At 37.1% G+C, this 25,281-nt stretch overlaps 1 protein-coding gene and 1 pseudogene across 1 annotated transcript in view; one reads left to right on the top strand and one right to left on the bottom strand.

The window, feature by feature from the left end:
- HYCC2 (hyccin PI4KA lipid kinase complex subunit 2) overlaps positions 1-25,281 on the top strand; it is a 66,671-nt gene that overhangs the window by 26,592 nt on the left and 14,798 nt on the right. The window contains exons 5-9 of the mRNA XM_007469209.1: positions 4,252-4,431; positions 8,015-8,095; positions 9,402-9,517; positions 16,660-16,755; positions 19,585-19,701. Coding sequence (XP_007469271.1) covers positions 4,252-4,431; positions 8,015-8,095; positions 9,402-9,517; positions 16,660-16,755; positions 19,585-19,701 — 590 coding nt within the window. The remainder of the gene's footprint in view (positions 1-4,251; positions 4,432-8,014; positions 8,096-9,401; positions 9,518-16,659; positions 16,756-19,584; positions 19,702-25,281) is intronic.
- LOC103075522 (RING finger protein 122 pseudogene) lies at positions 20,855-21,322 on the bottom strand (annotated as a pseudogene).

The following is a 25,281-nucleotide window of genomic DNA, read 5'->3' as shown; positions in this document are numbered from 1 at the left end:
TGTGATATTATAAGAATTAACTCACTTTATATTGTCATACTTCATAATACTAATGTGTGAGACTTTGTCAAGGCTAGAAATAGAAAAATTACAACTTGAGAGACTCAAGCTCAAGACCCAGCAGTCATTATAATCAACCAGTTACTAGAACAGGTCTGTCTTTCCATCCTTCCTCCTGTCAGGTCATAAGATTCTAACCATGCATTCATACTTCAGAAAAACAGAGTGTTAAGTTCCGTAGAATCTCAAAGCAATTCTGGACTTCGGTTCTAGAAGGAGAACGCTTTTAGTCCTGATTTTGTTATATTCTGAAACATAAATGTATTATTTACTTAATAAGAAACAAATTTGCCTTAAATACCATGAAAGTTCTTAAGAAAGTATATTTCCTAGAAGTTCTTTTTTTGTTGTTTTGTTTTGTTTCATTTTTTGGCCCTGCCACGTTGCATGGCTTGGGAGATCTTAGTTCCCCAACCCGGGATCGAACCCGGGCCACGGCAGTGAAAGCGCTGAGTCCTAACCACTGGACTGCAAGGGAATTCCCAAAGAAGTTTAATATTACATATCATGGCCAACCTGTACTACAGCTCAAGTTTTAATCTCTAGACCAACATGTTGCTTTATTTTTCTCCTTTCCTTCCTTGCAGATCCCTTAGTCACTCTAGCAGTTCTTCCACTTCAAGGAGACCATTAACCCTATTGCTTTGTTATGATTTGATTGTCCTTTTGCCTCCCTTCAAATGTCTCACTTCCTTCAAATGTCTCACTTGCCTCTTTTCTTAGCTAAATTTTCTTGATCCATCATTATAGTCATTCCCTTGCAAACATTCTGAGCTCCTTTGCCTCTCATTCCCTTAGTTCATATTCTTTGGGCAAAATCTCAACACTGGATAAAACCCAGCCATCCACTTCATGCCTGTACCTGAGCGGCTGAACGTACCTGAAAAAAACACAATTTTGTTGACTTTTTCCATTTAAATGCAGGACTAAAAATCATAAATGAGCACATAATATTTCATTGGTACACTGTCCCAGTGTTCATTTTATACCTTCTCTTTCCTCACACTTACTGCCCTTCCTCCTCATTTTCATTTTGCCTTCTGTGTCATTATAAAAGAAGAAAATAGTTGGAAACTCTATTCTCCCATTCAAATCTACCACTCTACCAGCATCTCTACCCACCCTCTCCTGCCATTTCATCTGTTCGGTAGATGAAGAGTCTTAGCTTGTATCAAAGGCCATCTCTTCCACTTAGGCCTGGATCCCATCTTCTCTAACTACCTCAAAGATTGCTACTGCAGTTATCCCCTCCCTTTCCTCTGTCACTGATTCCTTTTTTCTTAAAACAGCAGTGTTTTTTTTTAATTTATTTATTTTATTTATTTATTTTTGGCTACGTTGGGTCTTCATTGCTGCGTGAGGGCTTTCTCTAGTTGTGGCGAGCAGGGGCTACTCTTCATTGTGGTGCACAGGCTTCTCATTACGGTGGCTTCTCTTGTTGTGGAGCATGGGCTCTAGGCGTGCGGGCTTCAGTAGTTGTGGCATGCGGGCTCAGTAGTTGTGTCTCGCAGGCTCTAGAGTGCAGGCTCAGTAGTTGTGGCGCTCAGGCTTAGCTGCTCTGTGGCACGTGGGATCTTCCCGGACCAGGGCTCGAACCCATGTCCCCTGCATTGGCAGGTGGATTCTTAACCACTGTGCCACCAGGGAAGTCCCTGTCACTGATTTTTTTTTCCCTTTCTGATGAAAGGAATATGATAAACAACCATATTCTATTTTTTTAAAAACCTTCTTTGATTTGCCTCCTATTTTATTATCTACCCCATTTTTCTGTCCTTCTTCCCAATGAACTTTATAAAGTATTGCTTATTCATAGTCTCTGTCTGCTTGTGCCCATTTCCTCACCTCATATTTTTTCTTTAACCCACTCATATTTGGGTTCAGTCTCCATTTTTCCACCCAAACTGCTCTCAATGCGTTCATCATATGGCATGCCTCTTAGTAATTATCATTTCAAAACTATTTGCTAAGTTTGGGGAAGGTGTAAATTATTCTTAAGCTTTTATTTAACGAGAAGATAATGATTTTTAACACCTTTTGCTGTGGGTGATAGCACCATTTAGGGGAGGTCATTTCTGATACTGAGAAATTGAGAACATGATGGCATGATAACATATGCTTAGAATTAAAGATTTTAACAGAGCACATTGGCAGGTTTTTAACAGTCTTATTTTGCAGTGGAGTTGATGAAAATTTACTGGATTGCCAGCCACTCCTCCCTCCTTTTAAAAAAAGCAGAGTAATAATTTTGGTAACTCTGTATTTCTTTGCAATGCTTATTAAAATATAGTCTCTACATGCCAATGTACTTGCTGCTGAGGAAGGAAAATAAGGTCTTTATGACATAGACAAATTGTACCATGGCCAGCGAAATTTAGAGAAGGCAATTTTAGAGTCTTTTACTAAAGAGGAAAGTAGATTTGAAACATGGACATATATTTTTAATACATAAATTTATGAGAGCAACAATGTTTAATTGTCCTAAGGAGCTGAATATTGTTGTCAGTACTTTACAGAGTTGCCAGCAGTTGACCATTTTCAAAAGTTTATTACTTCGTTATTGGCACTATGTGGACTACACTATTTGTAATTAAACAACCCTTACCTCCTCCTCCACTTCCATCCTGGTATAAGAAATGCAGTATAGTGAGAACATCAACTTGGTGTCAGAAGATCTGAATTCTGGTGTCTTTCTCTGCTACTAATTTCTGTAACCTTGGGCAAATTGTCTGACTGGTCTAGACTTCAGTGTAAGGGGAGAGTTGGAATGTTTTTTAATATTTTAAATCCTATGAGAGTGATTTCATATAAAGAGCTTAGTAGTTACTAGACTAGGTGTGTAAATTTTTTTAGCTTTAGAGTTGTTTGTTAAGAGCTAAGCTTAAGTCATCTAAGTATATTAACTGTACAATCATCGTAGGATTTGTTGACTTTTAATTTAAAATTTTGAAAGTAATGACTTTATTCTGGAGTGCTAGATTATTACAGACATATATAACTACATTCAAGCAGATATACAAGTGTGTATATATATTATTATAATTCAGAATAGAAGTAAGCATATAAATTACTGAATCGTTCTTTTTTTTTAAAAGCTAGTGTTACACTATTATATATAAAGTAGATAACTAATAAAGACCTACTGAATAGCACAGGGAACTCTACTCAATACCCTGTAATGACCTATATGGATAAGAATCTAAAAAGAGTGGATATATGTATATGTATAACTGATTCACTGTGTTGTACACCTGAAACTAACGCAACATTGTAAATCTACTATACGCCAATAAAAATTTTTTACAAACAAAACAAAAGAAAGCTAGTGTTAAATTTTTTTATAGTTTCCTCTCAGTGTTTTATCTGCATTTTAAAATCATAGCCAGTTTTGTGAAGTGTGCAGTTATTCTAACAAAACCAGTCTAAATTAGCAGTACAAGTTTAGGGGAAAAGGGGAGGTTTGTTTAAACTGCTCATTTTCTTCAGTTTTTAGATTATGAAGTTCCTTATAAGTCATATTGTATGATATCATATGAAAAATTATCCAGTTAAACATTGGAAAAGCTATTTCTGTATACTTATACTTCCTCCTTTTCAAAATCTTTCCAATAAATATAATTATTAGAATTTGTCAGTCTTAAAACATAGAAGTAATCTGTTTTACTTTTATGTATTTAAAATATTAACTAGCATTTTGGATGTCCAAATATTATGTACTGCCAAGTCCCTTTATCTACTGAGTGGTATATAATTTGTTTAAATCATAGTCTTAAGTTGAGATTTAAAGTTTATTTCCAACAAGATTATTTGAAATTATTTTCTTCCAATAGAAACTTTAAAAAATGGAGGATAGTAAGGTTTGGTAATAACAGAAAAGGAAACTGACTAAATAGAAAGTAGTACATTAGTTAAAGAACTAATTATCTAATAAGTTTAATAGTACAGTGTATTGAAAGATATGTTGTTATTATCTGGGCACAAGGTACTTCTGGCAGTTACTGGATTGGTCAGTTTAATGTGTAGTCTCTGAGTATAAATAGAGATTGAGGTTTTGGTTGCATTGATTCAGAATAAGCAAAAATTAATGTTGAGAATTTATTTTTAAAATATTATACAAGTATATGTGCCTAAAAAAAAAATTACAGTTACAGCCAAAAGAATCGAAATAACTGATGCACTTTATTTTCTTCTTAGCTCCTGGAGCCTGTCTGCCACCAGCTGTTTGAGCTCTACCGTAGCTCTGAAGTTCGACTTAAGAGGTTCACGCTGCAGTTCTTGCCAGAATTGATGTGGGTTTATTTACGGCTTACAGTTAGCCGAGACAGACAGAGTAATGGTTGCATTGAAGCACTACTTTTAGGAATTTACAATTTGGTAAGTGGAAAATGATAGTTTGGGAAATTTTAAGTATTTTTTAAAGTCCTCTGAAATAATACTTGAAGAATATTTAGAGGAAAATAAATTTAAATGTCTCTTGAATAACTTATTTGAATTAATTAAATTGAGTACAGAGGTGTTTAATAAGTAATTGCTGGTAATGCATTTTATAAAGTAGGTGAAACTTATAATTGATAGCATTATTAATATTTTATGGCTTATTTTTCTAATTATTTTATTTGACTGATATTTATGAATGCCTTGCATTTAATTTTTTTAATTTATTTTTAATCATTTGATAAAACATTATGTATTTGATACATTATTTATGAAACTTTTTTCTTCTAAGGATTTCTTAAGTACCTTAAACGTTATTATTCTGTTGTTGTTGTTTTTTTCCCTCCTGGTGCCCAGTTTAGAGCATTGGTATTGAAATTCCTGCCCTTTGAATTCTTATATTCTGTGTATTCACTGTAAACAGATACTCCACATATTAAAGTTAAGTTTGTAGTTGAGAGGTACCTCAACCAAAGTACCTCACAAAACATTGAATCTCAAAAAAAATAAATATTCTTCTGCACCAGTGCTCATTCCTCTAAGTATTATCCCTCAAAAAATCATTAAAAACCATTTCCATCACTAGAATCTGAAGGACGGAGCTTGGCCTGTGGAATCACTTGTATTTTGTTTAAAATCAGGTACTGTCACTTACTGGCTGTTTTAAATTTAAGCAAGTTACTTAATATCTTGACTTCAGTTGCTTCGTCCTGTAAAACAGAAATAAAACATTGTTAGTAGGATTGAAAGCAATTAGAAGAACCCAACATGTTTCCTGAGGTGTTTATCGAATGTTTACCACTATTATTATAAATAGTAGTAGTAATAGTTGTACCATAATTAAAGATGAGTTTTTTTAATGAAAAGCTGGTGTAGGTATAAAATTCTTTATTTTGCTACCTTGCCTGATTTTTTCTTTTAAAGTAGGAAATTTGTTTCACATATCACTGTGTTTCTAGTGCTTAGCAAGGCACTTAGTAAATGTTGATTTAAAAATTGTGTTTAGTGTTTTAGATTATGTTTGACATTAAGCTATCATTTGTCTTGTTTAATGTAATAAAATTCAGTAGTGGGACAAATGAAGCAAAAAATTTTGTATAGTGGGATGCCTGACAAGTTCTTGTCAGTACTTGTTGGTGCTATGGTTTAATTATCTTTTGGTATCTCAAAAATAGTGTACTGTTTTGGGCTTCCCTGGTGGCGCAGTGGTTGAGAGTCTGCCTGCCAATGCAGGGGACACAGGTTCGGGCCCCGGTCCGGGAGGATCCCACATGCCGTGGAGCAGCTGGGCCCGTGAGCCATGGCCACTGAGCCTGTGCGTCCGGAGCCTGTGCTCCGCAACGGGAGAGGCCACAGCAGTGAGAGGCCCGTGTACTGCAAAAAAAAAAAAAAAAAAATAGTGTACTGTTTTAAAAATGCTCCATTATATATCAGAAATGTAACGTTAGGTTTCTGTCTTCTTTTAATTCCCTTGATACCTGTGTTCTTTCTTCTCTGTGGTTCTCGATTTTTCTTACCACACTGGATTTCTTTTATATATTAATTTCTCTTTTTTTCTTCTTTTCTCACTCCAGCATTTCTCCCTTGCTTCAGTAGCCCAAGAGAGAGTTTTATATTGCCCTCAACTTAAAAAAATTTCATAACACCCTTCTCCACAGATATATACACAGATATAAATAAAAAGTGTTGGGCTTAATTTGAAATTTAGGAATAAAAATTAAAATTTTATTGCCTAACTTAAATCAGGCCCATTCATCTTAGCATAGATGTTCTCTGAGGCACAGTGGCCCAGATGTGGTGGTAACTGTTTTGCCTACAGAGTAGTTAAATGATCTTTCTAGGGATTTTTAAACCATTTTCCTGCCAAAATTAGGGGTATGGCCATTGTTCACATGTAATTGGTACTCTCCTGTGACATATTAAACCCCAAAACTAGCCCTATAGGGAAGTTCTTTTGGGTTTGTGTCTTGGTGATGATAGTTGGGTTTTTTTCCTGTTGTTTCTTCCTCTTATGCTGTGCAACTACTCAGTCTCTCTCTGACTACCTTCCTTCTAGGCAGTCTTCTCTGCATTTTATGCCAGTTATGTATACTAATATGAGTTTTAAAAGAAACAGACTAAAGACGGTAGAGAAAAGGAGTGATGCAGGAGGAGCATTTCACCTCTCTAATTGCTGGCGTCTGTAGGCAGTTTTTTTTTTTAAACATTATTAGATCTTTTATTATTTTTTTAATAGGATCTCATATCTATTTTTTTGGGGGGGGGAGTGCTGCACTGGGTTTTCCTTGCTGCCCGCAGGCTTTCTCTAGTTGCGGCAAGCGAGGGCTACTCTTTGTTGGTGGTGTGCGGACTTCTCATTATGGTGGCTTCTCTTGCTGTGGAGCACGGGCTCTAGGCATGTGGGCTTCAGTATTTGTGGTGCGTGGGCTCAGTAGTTGTGGCTCACGGGCTCTAGAGCACAGGCTCAGTAGTTGTGGCGCACCGGCTTAGTTGCTCTGCGGCATGTGGGATCTTCCCAGACATGGGCTCGAACCCGTGTCCCCTGCACTGGCGGGCAGATTCTTAACCACTGTGCCACCAGGGAAGCCTTGTGTTTCATATTTTAATAAGTGTGGATTTCTCAGCTAAAACCTTTCATTTTAATTTTTTATGTGGTGATTCTACCTTTAGCTTTCTGAGGAACCTCCATACTGTTTTCCATGGTGGCTATACCAACTTACATTCCTAACAGCAGTGTAGGAGGGTTCCCTTTTCTCCATACCTTCTCCAGCATTTGTTATTTATAGACTTTTTAGTGATGGTCATTCCGACCAGTGTAAGGTGGTATCTCGTAGTTTAGATTTGAATTTCTCTAATAATTAATAATGTTGAGCATCTTTTCATGTGCCTACTGGCCATCTGTATGTCTTCTTTGGAGAAATGTCTATTAAGGTCTTCTACACGTTTTTCGATTGGGTTGTTTTTTTTGTTGTTGAGTTATATGAGCTGAGATTTTGGAGATTAAGCCCTTGTCTGTCGCATCATTTGCAAATACTTTCTCCCATTCCAAAAATATGGAACACTTCACGAATTTGCATGTCATCCGTGTGCAGGGGTCATGCTAATCTTCTCTGTATCATTACAGTTTTAGTATATGTGCTGCCGAAGCAAGCAGTGATTTTAATCTTCTAAGTTCAGTCATGTTTCAACTAAAAGATCTGATCACTTGCAATCTCCCTAGCCTGTATGTAAATTTATCATGAAATTTGTGTACCTACTTCATGTCTTTGTTGTCATGGTGTATTTGATTGATTGTAGTATTATATCTTTCAGTGTCTCTCAAAGGATAACTCAACTACCAAAGTGTACAAATCTGCTAATAGGTTAGAAAAGATACACTAGGGTAATAATATTTTTGTATATTACTATTTCTAAACATTCTCCTCAATTGCCAGTGATATATTTGTTAAGAAAGTAATTATTATTTCTTTTAATATAGTCCTGTGATTATTTCATTATCTCTGCTTTTTTTTTTTAACCATAGGAAATTGCTGATAAAGATGGGAACAATAAAGTTCTGTCTTTTACTATCCCTTCCTTATCCAAGCCTTCAATATACCATGAGGTAAGTAAGACTGGAAAGGTAGAATTTTTAAAAATTATGTTGAGTAAGTCAATTTCTTACTAGAGATAAATATTCCTAACACATCTTTACTGATTTGTTTCTTAATGGAGATGTTTGTTATTAGTGATATAAAGCTGAGCTGTTGTCAAGGGAGAGAGAATGTAATTAATGGAAAATTTTCCTTGAGTTCTGGTTTATTTCTTTTTCATTCTTCTACCAGTATCATTTTTGGTCTTTTTTTTCAAAATTTTTTCAAAAATATTCTTTTAATTTTTTTGTCTTCCATATTAATTAGAAATCATCTATGTTAGATTGATTTATTTTCATTATTTTTTAGGAAAATAACTACACTTCTGATTTTTGCTTATATTTATTTGGTTGAAGATTGTGAGAACACTGATAATTATATAGGTAGATGACTCCTGTTGAGCTGAGCTCCTTCTGCCTGCTCTCTTTAAGGACATAGGCTTTGAATCAAGCTTCTTGTCTGTAGTGGCCTTCAGTGCATAAACTTGAGGAAAGCGCTTAAAGAAACTTTACCCGTAGTCTAAAAATTAAAATCCATTTTCTTACCAACAAACAGTATCCAGTTGCCTCATAGCTCTGTGCAACTATTTATTTTCTTAATTAATTCTCCTGGGGCTTTGTTTTGTGTTGAAAATAGAATGCCTCCTATTTAACCAGGGCCAATTTTAGCATAGAACATTTCTGAGTAATAGATTTTAACTGTGTTCCATGTATCAAGTTACAAAATAAAATGGAGGGTAGTGAAAAGTTTACAAATGGATGGTTCTTCTAACTTTAGAAACATGAAATCAATTATGTCACTATTAAAGAGACATTTGATCATAGTATTCTTGTTTGTGTTCCATAATTATAACTCTCTGAACCTTGCTTTCTTCATTGTGGAATGAGATTAATGAGAGCACCAAGCTTCCTGAAGTTAGAAAGACCTCCAGGTTTGAATGCATAGTCCCCAAGAGTGCTCTGAGTTCTGGAAACAAATTAAAGTTGATTCATTTGTAGCCTTTATTCTTTTCAGCGACTTTCCTTATTCTGTCCTAAATATAGATTCATTCCGTAATATTTCAAAAAACAAAGCACTGTATTTTTAGTTTTATATATTGTATAAATATTTTTTAAAAGGAGCTGTAGAATGTATATAATAGAAAAATGGAAGAGGTTTTGAAACGGAAGAAATGGACTGAAACTGTCTTTTGTTGAGACAGAACTAAATATCCTCACATGATATAGATTTTTACTTCATTTTAGAGACACAGTCTCATACTTTACCTTGTTTTTGTAGCCCTCAACAATTGGATCCATGGCTTTGACAGAAGGGGCATTGTGTCAGCATGATCTCATCAGGGTTGTTTACAGTGATCTTCATCCACAGAGGGAAACATTCACCGCACAAAACCGGTAATGGTCAAAACTGTAGCCAGTAGGGCTTCCCTGGTGGCACAGTGGTTGAGAGTCTGCCTGCTGATGCAGGGGACACGGGTTCGTGCCCCGGTCTGGGAAGATCCCACATGCCGCAGAGCGGCTGGGCCCGTGAGCCATGGCCGCTGAGGCTGCGCGTCTGGAACCTGTGCTCCGCAACAGGAGAGGCCACAACAGTGAGAGGCCCGCATACCGCAAAAAAAAAAAAAAAAAAAAACTGTAGACAGTAAAAATTGTTAATTTATGCTTAATAGTTATCTACAATTACTTTGGTTCAGGTTTGGTGTGATAAAAGACAAAAGTTAAATATGTCATACTAGTGAAATACATTATAGCAGTGAAATACTCATCCATAAACGTAGCAGCTCTTTGTTGATCAATAGAGAGTTGTTCACAGGGGCCCATCTAGGTGATAGATAGAATCTGGCAGATTGTCAGGTGATGCCAAAGTTGGCCCTAGGGAAAAAGAGGTTTCCTGCCTCCCTGCTTATGAGTACTATAAGTACTTCTTTCCATTCCCTTGGTAGCATGTTTCTGTACAAACTATTTGCACCTTATTATGGAACTCTTCTGGCACTTATAATGGAACTCTTCTGGCACTTACTATGGAACTTTTCTGGTGTTTTTCTGACATTACCCAAGATATTATGGATATTTCAGATTTCAGGATTATTTTATGTTTCAGTCATGGGGCAGTCTCACTTCATACCCGTTGGTAAGCAGGTTGTCTCTCAAATGGAAATTTTCTGGTCCCAAATCCCAGAATTTGTTGCTAGGTGGCACTTACTGGCTTCTGCCATAAGCTCAAGTCTGTATTCCACACAGGGCTGTTGTTCAGCAAATTAATGACCTTGTAGGCTTGGGCAATCTTATTGATCCCAGTTTAGCATGTTCTATTAATATTAGAGGAAGGATGGATGGATTTACATGCCTTCTGTTTTACAATACTAGATAGGGGAAGTGTTCCTCAGACACAGACACAGTATCTGTTCCCATAATGCATTCAGGTAAATGAGACACAGTCACTTCACATAAAGTTCACCCAAACTTTCACCTTAATCCTATCAATCATCACAGTCTTATAGCCTTTGAATCTAGCCATTACCAACAAAGAGAGCCTGTGTCACCAGCCTCCACTCTAAACAACTTATCAGGTATGACATAGGTTACTTCCCAGAAGCTGAGGGCAAAGGCTAAAACTTGCTTTGGGCAAGGCCAAATTTTTTACCGTACATTGCCCTGCATGGTTATTGTGAGCAATAAATGAGATGATGCTTAAAACATGCTTAGCACAGTGCCTGGAACGTAATATATGTTAGTGATACTATTATTATTATTCTTTTTTACAAAGTGTTTATTTATTTATTTATTTATTTATTTGGCTGTACCGAGTCTTAGTTGCGGCCTGCGGGATCTTTGGGATCTTCGTCGCGGCATGCAGGGATCTTTAGTTGCGGCAGGTGAACTTTTAGTTGTGGCATGTGAACTTTTAGTTGTGGCATGTGGGATTAGTTTCCTGACTAGGGATCAAACCCAGGCCCCCTGCATTGGGAGTGCAGAGTCTTAGCCACTGTACCACCGAGGAAGTCCTGATACTATTATTTGTTATATAATATTTTATGTTCATAGTAAAATAGTACTCTTATCTTATTGGTTATAATAACAATTTATTATAATAAGCAGATTTCTAAATTATTGACCTTTGATCAAGTGCTTCAGTCTAGAATTCCAGTTCTTCTTAAGGGTCTTTCCAATATTACACATATGATAGAAAACACAGTGGCTTCCCTTGTTTCCTAACATATTGGAATTCAGCTTTAGTGATTGTTCTTTATTAGCCAGTAGGGTGCTGTATAACACCTGGAGAAGGCCTTATCCCACCTTAAAGTAACAACTTAATTTTTTTCTATACAGTTATGTTGGGGTACTCAAATCATTTAATAATAGAAAATGTATATTAGAATAGTGGTTCCTAAGTACTGTTTGCAGACTAGTTTGTATAAAAATCATCTGGTTACCTGATTCCTTTTTTGTTTTCTCATTTTCATTTTTTAAAGTATAACAATATATACTTCTGGTACATTTAAAATAGAACAGAGTATAAAGTAAAATTAGGCAAGAGTACAAAGAGAAAAGTATATGTCCTCTTCCCTCTAACCACCCATTTCTACTCTCAGTAGTTAAATTATTAGCAGTTTTTTAAGTGTCCTTCCAGAAAATTTTCATGCATGCAAAAGCATATATTCAGCCTTAAACACTTGCAGACCCATACACACTGGATTCATTTGTACATGTTGTACAACTTGCTTTTTTTTTTTTTTGGCCACGCCACGTGGCATGCGAGATTTTAGTTTCCCCCACCAGGGATTGAGCCCGCACCCCCTGCAGTGGAAGCATGGAGTCTTAACCACTGGGCCACCAGGGAAGTGCCCATACTATCAGTTTTTAACCATTCTCATTCTGACTAAAATTTAGATTTTTTCCAGTTTTTTTAAACAATCTTATAAGGAACACAATATTTTTTGTATAAATATTTGCATGGGAGCACCAAAGTATCTGTAAAATAAATTCCTAACAGTGAAATTGCTGTGCTAAAGAATGTCTGCTTTTTCAGTTTGAGTTAGTATTGCCAAATTACCGTCCCCAAAACCCATGGACTAATTGAATCTCCTACGAGTAGTTTGAGAGTGCCTCTTTCCTCATACTAACCCCCAGTACTGGATATTTTCAAATTTTTTAATCTTTGCCAATCTGAACATTAAAAATTGATGTCACATTATTTTACTTAGCATTCCTTTAATTATGACTAGGCTTGAATGCTTTTAATATGTTAATTCATTAGGTATTTTTCCTGACCTGTGAACTGCATATTCATGTCCTATGTCCGTATTTCTTTTTTTTTTTTCATATTTATTATTGAACTGTGTATTTTTTTCCTAGTGATTGGCAAGGATTTTATTTGTTTATTTATTTATTTTGTTTGTTTGTTTGCACCGAGAGGCTTGCGGGATCTTAGTTCCCCAGCCAGGGATTGAACCTGTGCCCTCTGTAGTGGAAGCACAGAATCTTAACCACTGGACCGCCAGGGAATTCCCCAAGAGTTTTTTAAATATTGAGGAAACTGCACTGTGTTTTATACTTGCACATTTTAAGTTAATTACTGACTTTTAAATTTATTTTAAATTAAGATATAATTCACATACCATAAAATTCACCCCTTTAAAGTATACAATTCAATGATATTTAGTGTATTCACAAGCTTGTGCATCCACTACCATTAGCTAATTCCAGGATGTTTTCATCACACTAAAAAGAACTCCCCTTTCCTTTCTCCCCAGCCCCTGGCCACCATGTATCTCACTTTCTATCTCTATGGTTTTGTATATTTTAGACATTTCATATAAGTGGAATTATACAGTATGTGGCCTTTTGTGGTGTCTGGTTTCTTTTACTTAACATGTTTTCAAGTTTTGTTTATGTGGTAGTGTGTAGTTCCTTTGTATGACTGAATAATATTCCATTATGACAATATACATTTTGTTTATCCATCCATCCATCAATTGATGGATATTTGGGTTATTTCCAGTTTTGGAATATTTATGAATAATACTGCTGTCAACATTTGTTTGTTTACAAGTCTTTGTGTAAACATTTTCAGTTCTTTTGAGCATATACCTAGTGGAATTGCTGGGTTATGTGGTATTTATTTCATTTTATTTTACTTTATTTTATTTTTATTTTTTGGCTCTACCACATGGCATGAGGAACTTCCCTGACCAGGGATCGAACCCGTGCCCCCTTCAGTGGAAGTGCGGTGTCTTAACCACTGGACCACCAGGGAAGTCCCTATATGGTATTTAACTTAATACTTAACTTTCTGAGGAACTGTCATATTGTTTTCCAGAGTGGTATACCATTTTGCATTCCCACCAGCAGTGTATGATAGTTCCAGTTTCTCAACATCCTCACCAGTACTTATTTTCCATCTTTTTTATTATATCCATCCTAGTGGGTATGACAATTGGTATCTCATTATTGTGCTATTGTTTTGTCTTTGCTGTATATTTTACTTTTTTATATAGCCAACTGTATCAGTAATACACATACACACACACCCTTTTTTTTCAGTTAAATGTGCATTAATCCTACAGAGCTTATTAAGAACTGCAATCTCCAGCTCCCTCTCCCTTCCACTTCTCCCTTCCCAGATGTAACAACTTTTAACCAGTGGTTTTCAGCCAGAGCACTTCTGCCCCCCAGGGAACATTTGGCAATGTCTGGAGACTTGTTTGGTTGTCACAACTGAGTGGGAGGGAGGACTGCTACAGGCATCTCAAGTGTAAAGGTCAGGGATGCTGCTCAACATCCTGCCATGCCTGGGCCAGCCCCCCACAGCACTTATCTAGCCCCAAATGCTGATAGTGCTGAGGTTGAGAAATCTTGCTTTTCATATTTACCTCCACTTCTTTGAGTAATTTACTGCTTTTTAATTTTTCACTTTGGGGCATTATCTAATAACTTATCTCTAGGAAAGATAAAAATTTAGGTTGTTAACCTCTCTCATTGTCCTATCTTATGTTGTAATTATGGGGAACTCATTATTTAGATTTCTCATCATTATGAATGATCATTGTTCATCGGAGCTATTCAGGCTGAGCTTTGTGATTAGTTTATTACTTTTCCTTTCCTGCATATCTTTTTGTTTCCCTTGAAGTTCATCATTGGCCTTTTGTTTTCTTTGTTTACTATGTGCTTTGTAATTCAACCCTGCAAATTTTCTATCAGTTTTCTACATAGCCTTCCAAGACTTCATTTACACCAGTTATTTTCTCAGTTTTATCTCAGAACCTTTTGACTTACTCCAATCTGGACTGTGTTGCCCTCTTTGCCTGGTGTACACATTATCTTGGGATCTCCCCTCTCTTTTATCCTGGGAATTCTCTTTGTCTTTTTCCTGTGTGGATGGATCCACTGTTTCCTGCACCCTATATCCTCATTCTTCGTTCTTAGTATTCTGAAATTCCATGGTGGTACTTCTTGGTGTGGGTTTATTTCCTCCTTTGTGCTGAGCACTATGTGGACCTTTTCTATTTAGAAACTCATGTCCTTCAGACTGGGAATTTTCTTGAATTATTTTTGTCAATTAGTTTAGGCTCCCCATTTTATCTGGTCTTTTACTATTTGTCTTTTATCTATCTCGTCTTTTATTATCTTTCTTCTGGAGCTTTTATTATTTCAATGTGGGAACTCCTACTTCCATTCATCATATCTTTTTCCTTTTGCTTCACTTTCTGTGGTATTTCCTCAACTTCATCCACCAATCCTTTTCTTGAGTTTTTAATTTCTGTCATCATATTTTGTATATCTAAAAGATGTTCTTGTTTTCTGAATGGTCTTTTAAAATAGATCCTTTTTGGTGTTTTTGGTTCTTTTATTTTTTGAAACAACATCTCATCTTTTAGAATATTAATGATAATTTGCTTTATTTTTTCCTCTTCTGTGTTCTCTGTGTCCTCCAAATTGTGCCCCCGCCACCCCCCATTTCTTTATTTTGATCTCATTTTCATGTTAGTGAAGTTCTTCAGGTGTCTGGTAATCCTTTTTTCCCGCTTATGTTTAAAAGTAGGGGAATAAAAAAAATGAGAAGCTATGACCATGTTGGTAGGGCTAATTGACGGTGAACTTCACAACTTCTCACTGGGCCATCCAGCTGGGGAACTTCCCAAGTCCATATCATTAAGTCTTTCCTCTTAGGGTGGTCAGATTCCCCAAAGAACACTCTTCCAGTCTCTTAACCAGAGGGCTTGCTGCTAGCATTCTGTGACCACATGGGGAAGGAGGACTTGAGGTCTCAATATCCAATAAGACCTATTTCACTTAAGTTTTCTATTTTCAGTATCTTCCCTTCCTCCCCCACCCCCCACCCTGACCCCAAATCATAATTGTGCCTGGTGGTTCCCAGGTAGAAACTTCTCTTTTATCCTTTCAGAAAATAAATCTTCAATAAACCTAGCAGCATAGAGAAGGAGAAAGGATCTGAAGATGTGCCTGCTTCCACGTCAGACTTTCAACTCACTTTTTACCTTTTCATTTTGAAATAATTTCTGGCTTACAAAAAATGTTTCAAAAATAGTACAGTGCGTTTCCATATACTCTTCACCACCTATGGGAAGCTTTTTAGACAAACAACATTCCTGGGTCCTGCCCTCAGAGATTCTAATTGGGTCAATCTGGGTTGAGACACAGGAATATATTATTCCAAAATGTCCTTAAATAACTATAATGTGCATCCAGGCTTAGGAGCCACTTTCTTAGTGATCATAAAGATTAGGAAAGCATTCATTTATTCATTCAGTAAAAATTAATTGAGCAGTAATAATGTATTAAACACTATACTGGACACTAGAGTTAGAGATGAATAAATCAGGGTCTGTGTCCTAAAGTTGCTTATTACTAAATAGATAAAACAGAGGTAAAGACAGAGTTGATTTAGTGGGATAAATGCTGTATTAGAGGTACACAGATAAAGGGAACAGTGTTTGTTTGTTTTAGTTAGAAGAATTAAGAATGGCTTTATGTCTGAGATTAAAGTTTGAGCCAGGATTTGAAAGCTTAGCAGGAGTTTCCCAAGTGAAACGTATGTTCTAATAAGAAAGGGTAGCATCCATAAAAGCAAGGAATTATGAAAGGTTATGGCATATTCATGGAATGGTATAAGATTGATGTAGTGTGGTGTATGTGGTAGACAGTAGAGGGAAGTAGGGTTGGAGAGGTAGGTTGAGGGTGGGTTTTAAAGGACTTTGTATGCCATGATGAGTTTGGGCTTTATCATGCAGTCAGTAGGAATAGTGGATTAATGTAGCATAGAGGAGTCATCTGTTCAAGCATGATGGGGGTTTTCCTGAGGAAGAAAATATAGATGGCAGCAAGAGCTGTGACCTTTAATAAGGCAAATGGAAATAGGGAAATTATTGAGGAGGATATTATAGTAATCTGATTGAGAAATTATGAAGGTCAATATTAAGGCATTGTTGTTATAACCATCAAACGAATAAATCATTTACTACAGTCTCTAAGTAGAAATAATTGTAATCCTTTTTCCTTGTTTTTATTTTTTCTAGGTTTGAAGTCCTGAGTTTCCTTATGTTATGTTATAATTCTGCTATTGTGTATATGCCTGCTTCATCTTACCAGTCTCTTTGCCGAATGGGCTCCAGGTAAGAATAATAATTATCATTAACCTTCACACATATTTATTGAGCACATTCTCTCTGGTAGGCACTGTTCTAACTTCTGGTGATATAGCAGTAAACAAAACTCAGGGAACTTACATTCCTATAGGAATCCTATCATCCCTCATGCATCATGATTTCTTGAAAATATTTCAGTTATTAAAGAAGCATTTTCTAGCTCAACATTGAGCTAAGCCAAGATGTTTTAGGTTTAGGGTGGTTTAGTGATAGACCTAGTCACTGCCCGGATGCTAATTTTTATAAATCACTTTGAGTGATTTGAATAAATAGTCCTCTATGTAGAGAAAGTCGTAAGAAACATGAACTTTTTCCTTTATATATCTCACAAGTAACTGTCTGCTTTGGATAAGATTAGCAGTGACATTAATTATGTGTATGTCTCATTTGTATTTGTATATTCTAATCTTTACTAAATCAGAATTTCTAATAATTTGGACAAACCTGAGCTGAAATTTTAAATTTCCACTGTTGAAAAAAAATTAAGTAATATAAATGAGTTTGGAGACAGAGGAGCAGAATTTTAATTATAGAAGGAACACTCAGTTTATCCTGCCCAGTTGATTTTTATTTGAGGAAACTAAGCCCTGACAAAAGTTAAATGCTATTTTAGTTTTTCTATTGCCTCATAACAAATTACACCATGAATTTAGTAGCTTAAAATAGCATGCATTTATTATTTCAGTTTCTTGGGGTTAGGAGTCTAGGTATCATTTAGGTGGACCCTCTGCTTAGGGTATATTACAAGCTGCAGTTAAGATGTTGGCTGGAGTTGCAGTCTTATCTGCGGTTCATTTGAGGAATTATACACTTCTCTTGGCAAAATTCAGTTCCTCTAGTTGTAGGACAGGCTTCATTTTCTTGTTGACTGTCTGCTGAAGGCCAGTGGTCAGTTCCTCTTACGTAATGTAATCACATAATGTGTACATGTACACATGAGAATCCTATCACCTTTGCCTTGTTACAAGCAAATCACAGGTTCCACCCACCCTCAAGAGGGAAGGATGACACAAGGGTGTGAATACCAGGAAGGAGGGATCATAGGGATCAGGGCCCCTGACCCCACCCTCCAAAGAGTCTGCCCACTGCAAATGCTGTTGTATTATTGGGAAGAGACCAAAATTCAGTTTTGCTAAATGGAGGAAGGCCGATCTAAATTAGCTGTGAGATTGATTTATAGATTATCTTAAAGTTCACTTGCCTATAATAACGTGATTAATGACTAACAAAATTCTTGTCTCGGGCTTCCCTGGTGACGCAGTGGTTGAGAGTCCGCCTGCCGATGCAGGGGACACGGGTTCGTGCCCCGGTCCGGGAAGATCCCACATGCCACGGAGCGGCTAGGTCCGTGAGCCATGGCCGCTGAGCCTGCACATCCGGAGCCTGTGCTCCGCAACGGGAGAGACCACAACAGGGAGAGGCCACAACAGTGAGAGGCCCGCATACCGCAAAAAAATTCTTGTCTTTAACCTAGATACTGTTATCAAGAGAGTATACTGTTTAAACACTTGCTGCCTATCTACAGATAAATTTATTTATAAATGACTATTTTTGAGCTCATTAAAACAAATCTGCCATATCTCTAATTGGTAACATTATTGTGGCATGAAATAGAGTTTCTTAATAACAAAAGTGGGGGCTTCCCTGGTGGCGCAGTGGTTGAGAGTCCGCCTGCTGATGCAGGGGACACGGGTTTGTGCCCCGGTCCGGGAAGATCCCACATGCTGCGGAGTGGCTGGGCCCGTGAGCCATGGCTGCTGGGCCTGCGCGTCTGGAGCCTGTGCAAAAAAATAATAATAATAAAAAAAGTGATGATAGAGTTTGGTAGTCCTCAGAATTTTATTCACATATCCCCTAAGGAATTTCGAAGAACTGTGTAGCCTTTGTACACTTTTAAGTTAACATTTAATTTTTTTATTCTGTTTTAAACAGTTGTAAATTATATGATTTCCAGTAGGTAAATATTGACATAATAAAACAAATAATTGTTGATCACTATTTTAAATGTCTATAATGTAAATACACAGTGATCTGATTGATAACCACCATCATCACATGTATGGAATAAATGAACAAGCTTTTAATAGTCTAACATTCTTTTTCTCCTTAAAATTGAATTTCTGTTCCACTTTATCCACATAATTTTATCCTAATATTGTGCCATATTATACTTACAAATCTTTTATTGATCACCTAATTATACATCTCTGCTACCAAAAAAATGCGTACATTAAAAATTTAAAAATATTTCCTGACCATAATGCACGAAACACTAAAAAATTTCTTCTGAACTCACCATTACAATTATTCTAATAAATTAATTCCTTAAAATAATAGAAGTACATAACAGTTTTTGATAATTATTAAGGGTAACTTTTCTGGAAGCATCTCTTAATGAGATGGAAAACAGAATTGTTTATGATACCTTGGTTATTTGTTTTGAGATTTCTGTATCTTCCACTAATTCCATCCTCATTCAATTTGGGATGTGTGAAAGTTATACATTTCTTTTGTGAAGAGGGAGAAGGATGATTATGAAAGAGATACCTATTTGAGAAAAGTTATTACTTTTATTGATATAGTCCACTAGAATATATGTTTTATGAGGGCACAGATTTTATTTTTATCTTTTTGCCTGTTTACAACTGTATTCATGGGCCCAGGGCAGTGACTGACACATAGCAAGTACTCAAAAAATATTTGAGAAATGAGTCATTGAATAAGTGAATTTATGGAAACAAAAATGTTTTATTTAATGTATCAGGAAATCACGTGATAAATAATGTATTTTCCTAGGGTTTGTGTGAGTGGGTTTCCACGGCAACATGAAAAACACTGGAAAGAACTCTGTGGTCGAATAGTATTGGATCCCGAATTTATGGTGCAACTTCTCACAGGAGTTTATTATGCCATGTAAGTAGGTGTACTGTGAAATTGGTGAATTCTTTCTAGTGTTTGGAAACTTATGTTTCTCTTTTTTCCTTACTAGTTGCACAACACTGAATTTTTTGTTCCATTATGGACCCAGTATCTTGTTTTTCTAATATGAATTTCTTTTAGTACTTTTTTTTTTTTTAGAGAAACTTGTTATTAAATTTAATTTTCTTTAAGTACATACCTTTTTCCCACCCTCACCCACTTGGGGGAGGAATAGAAAACCCCTACCCCTTCCATTTGGGGGATTCCATGTATAAAGCCTGAGATGGTGAGGGTGAAGTATAAAAATACTATTTACAAAGGGGAAGAGGGTGTCCACTGCGACCTTAATATTCAGACACCCCCATCCCCAGGTCCCTTTTTGCTCCTTTAGAAAAAACCCTGGGAATCCATTTGCATGTAGACCAAGCCCTTCCTCTGGGGCGGTGGATACTCAAACCCCAACAAGGAATAGGAAGCTCTGAGATCAACCAAAGAACAGGGAACGGATAGCACCTCAGATCTAGGAGGGGGAGGGGGCTGCCCTCTACCCGCCTGTAGTCAGCAGGCCGGCCAGCCAGCCTTTGTTTCCATAGGTCCCAGGTAAACATTGACTTTTCTTCTGTTCATCCCTGTTCTTCATGATTTCCTACAGAGCCTCCCTCGCTTCCACTGGAGGCACTTGGTTCCTCCATCTTTCCTTCCCTTCTAACCTTCCTCTGGAAGGAGTGGGGAGGGGGCAGGGAGGTCACAGGTCGGGCAGAGCCCATCTCATCCCTTCTTGTAGGTCAGGACAGCTTGTCCTCCTCAGCGGAACCCTCAAGGGAGTGTGCTCTAAGTTCTTGGCCAAATAGGAATGGATTTCTTTTCCCAGAGCAGGGACAAGGCAGGCAGATAGTCCAGTACCAGGATACAGTGTTCCTGATGGGCAAGTCCATCAAAACTGAGTAGCAGGGAAGAAGGCTTCAGGAAGCAGAGAGGTGGGCAAGTCTAGTCTCACTCTGATGCTGGAAGACCAGACCTGCACCCCCGCCCCTCCAGGTGAGCATGCCCATCACCACCCACCAGTCTTGTTCGCTGCAGCTTTGCGGAAGGACCAGGCACCCATGAGGCTAGAGGTCTTCTCCAGGCCTTGGTATGGAGGCAGCACTCACACCAGCTTATCCAATAGGATCCCGATGCTCTGGGTGGCCTCTGAGGGACCAGCAATGGACTTGTTACACATGGGGCAGACACAGCATACTTCCAGCCACTTCACCAGACACTTGTGGTGAATGGCATGTTGGCATGAGAGCACAACCTGCTCATCCTTCCCCTTGGAGTCTTCCAGACAGACTGTACAGGTCTGCCCATATAACTGTAACTTCTTGGCATCACCTTTAAGCATCACCACTTTATATCCATATCGTTTGCTCTGTGCCTGGTTCCAGAGTTTGCTGATAAAATAGCAGCAGAAGATGAGGCTGAGTATGAAGACAAAGATGTTTGTGCCGAAGATGACCATGTAGATGTTATGGGGAAGGTCTTGGAAACTGATGGGTGGCATTGAGCAGGACTTGTTGGTGCTCACCAGTCCCAGGCCGCAGAAAAACCCATTACACCACTGGAATGGGTGCATCAGTGAACTCTTGGCTGGCTTCCTCAGGCGAACGAACGCAGGCGGCGGGTAGGGCAGGCGGGCTGGGCGCACTGGCTTGCGGGCTTGCAGGAGGGGTGGATGCGGTGCGCGGCTGCTGCCTTCGTCTGCAAGTCAAACTCTCTTTTTTAGTACTTTTTAAAAAATGAATTACACATTTTATTTGAAAGCTATATAATAACAGACAATTGTTTTATTGAGATATAATTAAAATGTAAGACTGAATTAGTTTAAGGTGTACAACATAATGATTAGATATATGTTATATTGCAAAATTATTACCACAAGTTAACATCTATCACCACACATAGTTACATATTTTTCTTTTGATGAGAACTTTCAATATCTGCTCTGTCACCAACTTTCAAATATACAATACTGGATTGTTAACTATAGTTACCATGCTGTACATCATATCGCAGGATTTTATCTTATAACTGGAAGCTTGTACCTTTTGACCACCTTCACAATTTTTGCCCACCCCCGAGCCCCTGCCTCTGGCAACCATCAATCTTTCTGTATCTATGAGTGCAGTTACTGTTTTTTTTGTTTTGTTTTAGATTCCACAAGTATGATATTATACAGCATTTGTCTTTCTCTGTCTGACTTATTTCACTTAGCGTAATGCCCGCAAGATCCATCCATGTTGTCACAAATGGCAGGATTTCCTTCCTTTCTTTTCTTTTTTCCTTTTTTTTTTTTTTTGGCTGTGCTGCGTGGCATGCAGCAGTTCCCCAACCAGGGATGGAACCCAGGCCCCCTGCATTGGAACCGCGGAGTCTTAACTACTGGACCACCAGAGAAGTCCCAGGATTTCCTTTTTTTAATGACTGAATGATATCCTGTTGTGTGTATGTATGTGTATATATATATGCGTGTGTATATATATGTGTTGTATACACTTATGTACATACACTTACACATATGTGTGTATAATTGTATGTATACACATACTCTATACGCATACATTACATATACACACACACACACCATATTTTCTTTATTTACCTATCTGTCCACTTACAATTAGATTGTCTCCATGTCTTGGCTATTGTACATATGCTGCAGTGAACATGGGGGTTCAGATATTCTTTTGAGATAGTGATTTAGTTTCCTTCAGATATATACAGAAGTAGAATTGCTGGTTCCCTTTTCTCCACACCCTGTCCAGCATTTATTGTTTGTAGATTTTTTGATGATGGCCATTCTGACCCGTGTGAGGTGATACCTCATTGTAGTTTTGATTTGCATTTCTCTAGTGATTAGTGATGTTGAGCATCCTTTCATGTGTTTGTTGGCAGTCTGTCTATCTTCTTTGGAGAAATGTCAGTTTAGGTCTTCTGCCCATTTTTGGATTGGGTCGTTTGTTTTTTTGATATTGAGCTGCATGAGCTGCTTGTATGTTTTGGAGATTAATCCTTTGTCAGTTGCTTCATTTGCAAATATGTTTTCCCATTCTGAGGGTTGTCTTTACATCTCGTTTATGGTTTCCTTTGCTGTGCAAAAGCTTTTAAGTTTCATTAGGTCCCATTTGTTTATTTTTGCTTTTATTTCCATTTCTCTAGGAAGTGGGTCGAAAAGGATCTTGCTATGATTTATTTCATAGAGTGTTCTGCCTATGTTTAGAGGTTTATAGTGTCTGGCGTTACATGTAGGTCTTTAATCCATCTTGAGTTTATTTTTGTGTGTGGTGTTAGGGAGTGTTCTAATTTCCTTCTTTTACATGTAGCTATCCAGTTTTCCCAGCACCACTTATTGAAGAGGGTGTCTTTTCTCCATTGTATATTCTTGCCTCCTTTATCAAAGATAAGATGACTGTATGTGCGTGGGTTTATCTCTGGGCTTTCTATCCTGTTCCATTGATCTATATTTCTGTTTTTGTGCCAGTACCATGCTGTCTTGATTACTGTACCTTTGTAGTATAGTCTGAAGTCGGAGCCTGATTCCTCCAGCTCCGTTTTTCTTTCTCAAGATTGCTTTGGCTATTCTGGGTCTTTTGTGTTTCCATACAAATTGTGAAATTTTTTGTTCTACTTCTGTGAAAAATGCCGTTGGTAGTTTGATAGGGATTGCATTGAATCAGTAGATTACTGTGGGTAGTATAGTCATTTTCACAATGTTGATTCTTCCAATCCAAGAACATGGTATACCTCTCCCTCTGTTTCTATCATCTTTAATTTCTTTCATCAGTGTCTTATAGTTTTCTGCGTACAGGTTTTTTGTCTCCTTAGGTGGGTTTATTCCTAGGTATTTTATTCTTTTTGCTGCAATGGTAAATGGGATTGTTTCCTTAATTTCTCTTTCAGATTTTTCATCATTAGTGCATAGGAATGCAAGATTTCTGTGCGTTAATTTTGTATCCTGCTACTTTACCACATTCATTGATTAGCTCTAGTAGTTTTCTGGTAGCATCTTTAGGATTCTCTATGTATAGTATCATGTCATCTGCAAACAGTGATAGTTTTACTTCTTTTCTGATTTGGATTCCTTTTCTTTTTTTTTCTCTGATTGCTGTGGCTAAAACTTCCAAAACTATGTTGAATAATAGTGGTGAGAGTGGGCAACCTTGTCTTCTTCCTCATCTTAGAGGAAATGGTTTCAGTTTTTCACCATTGAGAATGATGTTGGCTATGGGTTTGTCATATACGGCCTTTATTATGTTGAGGTAGGTTCCCTCTGCCTACTTTCTGGAGAGTTTTTATCACAAATGGGTGTTGAATTTTGTCAAAAGCTTTTTCAGCATCCATTGAGATTATCATATGGTTTTTATTTTTCATTTTGTTAATATGGTTTATCACATTGATTGATTTGCATATATTGAAGAGTCCTTGCATTCCTGGGATAAACCCCACTTGATCATGGTGTATGATCCTTTAATGTGCTGCTGGATTCTGTTTGCTAGTATTTTGTTGAGGATTTTTGCATCTATGTTCATAACTGACATTGGCCTGGAGTTTTCTTTTTTTGTGACATCTTCGTCTGGTTTTGGCATTAAGGTGTTGGTGGCCTCGTAGAATGAGTTTGGGAGTGTTCCTCCCTCTGCTATATTTTGGAAGAGTTTGAGAAGGATAGGTGTTAGCTCTTTTCTAAATGTTTGATAGAATTTGCCTGTGAAATCATCTGGTCCTGGGCTTTTGTTTGGAAGATTTTTAATCACAGTTTCAATTTCAGTGCTTCTGATTGGTCTGTTTATATTTTCTATTGCTTCCAGGTTCAGTCTCAGAAGGTTGTGCTTTTCTAAGAATTTGTCCATTTCTTCCAGGTTGTCCATTTTATTGGCATATAGTTGCTTGTAGTAATCTCTCATGATCCTTTGTATTTCTGCAGTGTCAGTTGTTACTTCTCCTTTTTCATTTCTAATTTTACTGATTTGAGTCCTCTCCCTCTTTTTCTTGATGAGTCTGGCTAATGGTTTATCAATTTTGTTTATCTTCTCAAAGAACCAGCTTTTAGTTTTATTGATCTTTGCAATTGTTTCCTTCGTTTCTTTTTCATTTACTTTTGTTGTGATCTTTATGATTTCTTTCCTTCTGCTAACTTTGGGGTTTTTTGTTCTTTCTCTTGTTGTTTTAGGTGTAAGGTTAGGTTGTTTATTTGAGATATTTCTTGTTTCTTGAGGTAGGATTGTATTACTATAAACTTCCCTCTTATAACTGCTTTTGGTGTAGTGTCATGTTTTCATTGTCATTTGTTTCTAGGTATTTTTTTATTTCCTCTTTGATTTCTTCAGTGATCTCTTGGTTATTTCGTGGCATATTGTTTAACCTCCATGTGTTAGTATTTTTACAGTTTTTTTCCTGTAATTGATATCTAGTCTTATAGTGTTATGGTCAGAAAAGATACTTGATACGATTTCAATTTTCTTAAATTTACCAAGGCTTGATTTGTGACCCAAGATATGATCTATGGGCTTCCCTGGTGGCGCAGTGGTTGAGAGTCCG

The sequence above is a fragment of the Lipotes vexillifer genome, unplaced genomic scaffold (genome assembly GCF_000442215.2).
Source record: "Lipotes vexillifer unplaced genomic scaffold, Lipotes_vexillifer_v1.1 scaffold648, whole genome shotgun sequence".
Lineage (NCBI taxonomy): Eukaryota > Metazoa > Chordata > Mammalia > Artiodactyla > Lipotidae > Lipotes > Lipotes vexillifer.
Note: the sequence above shows the minus strand (reverse complement) of the source record. Positions and strands in the feature narration are given on the sequence as shown.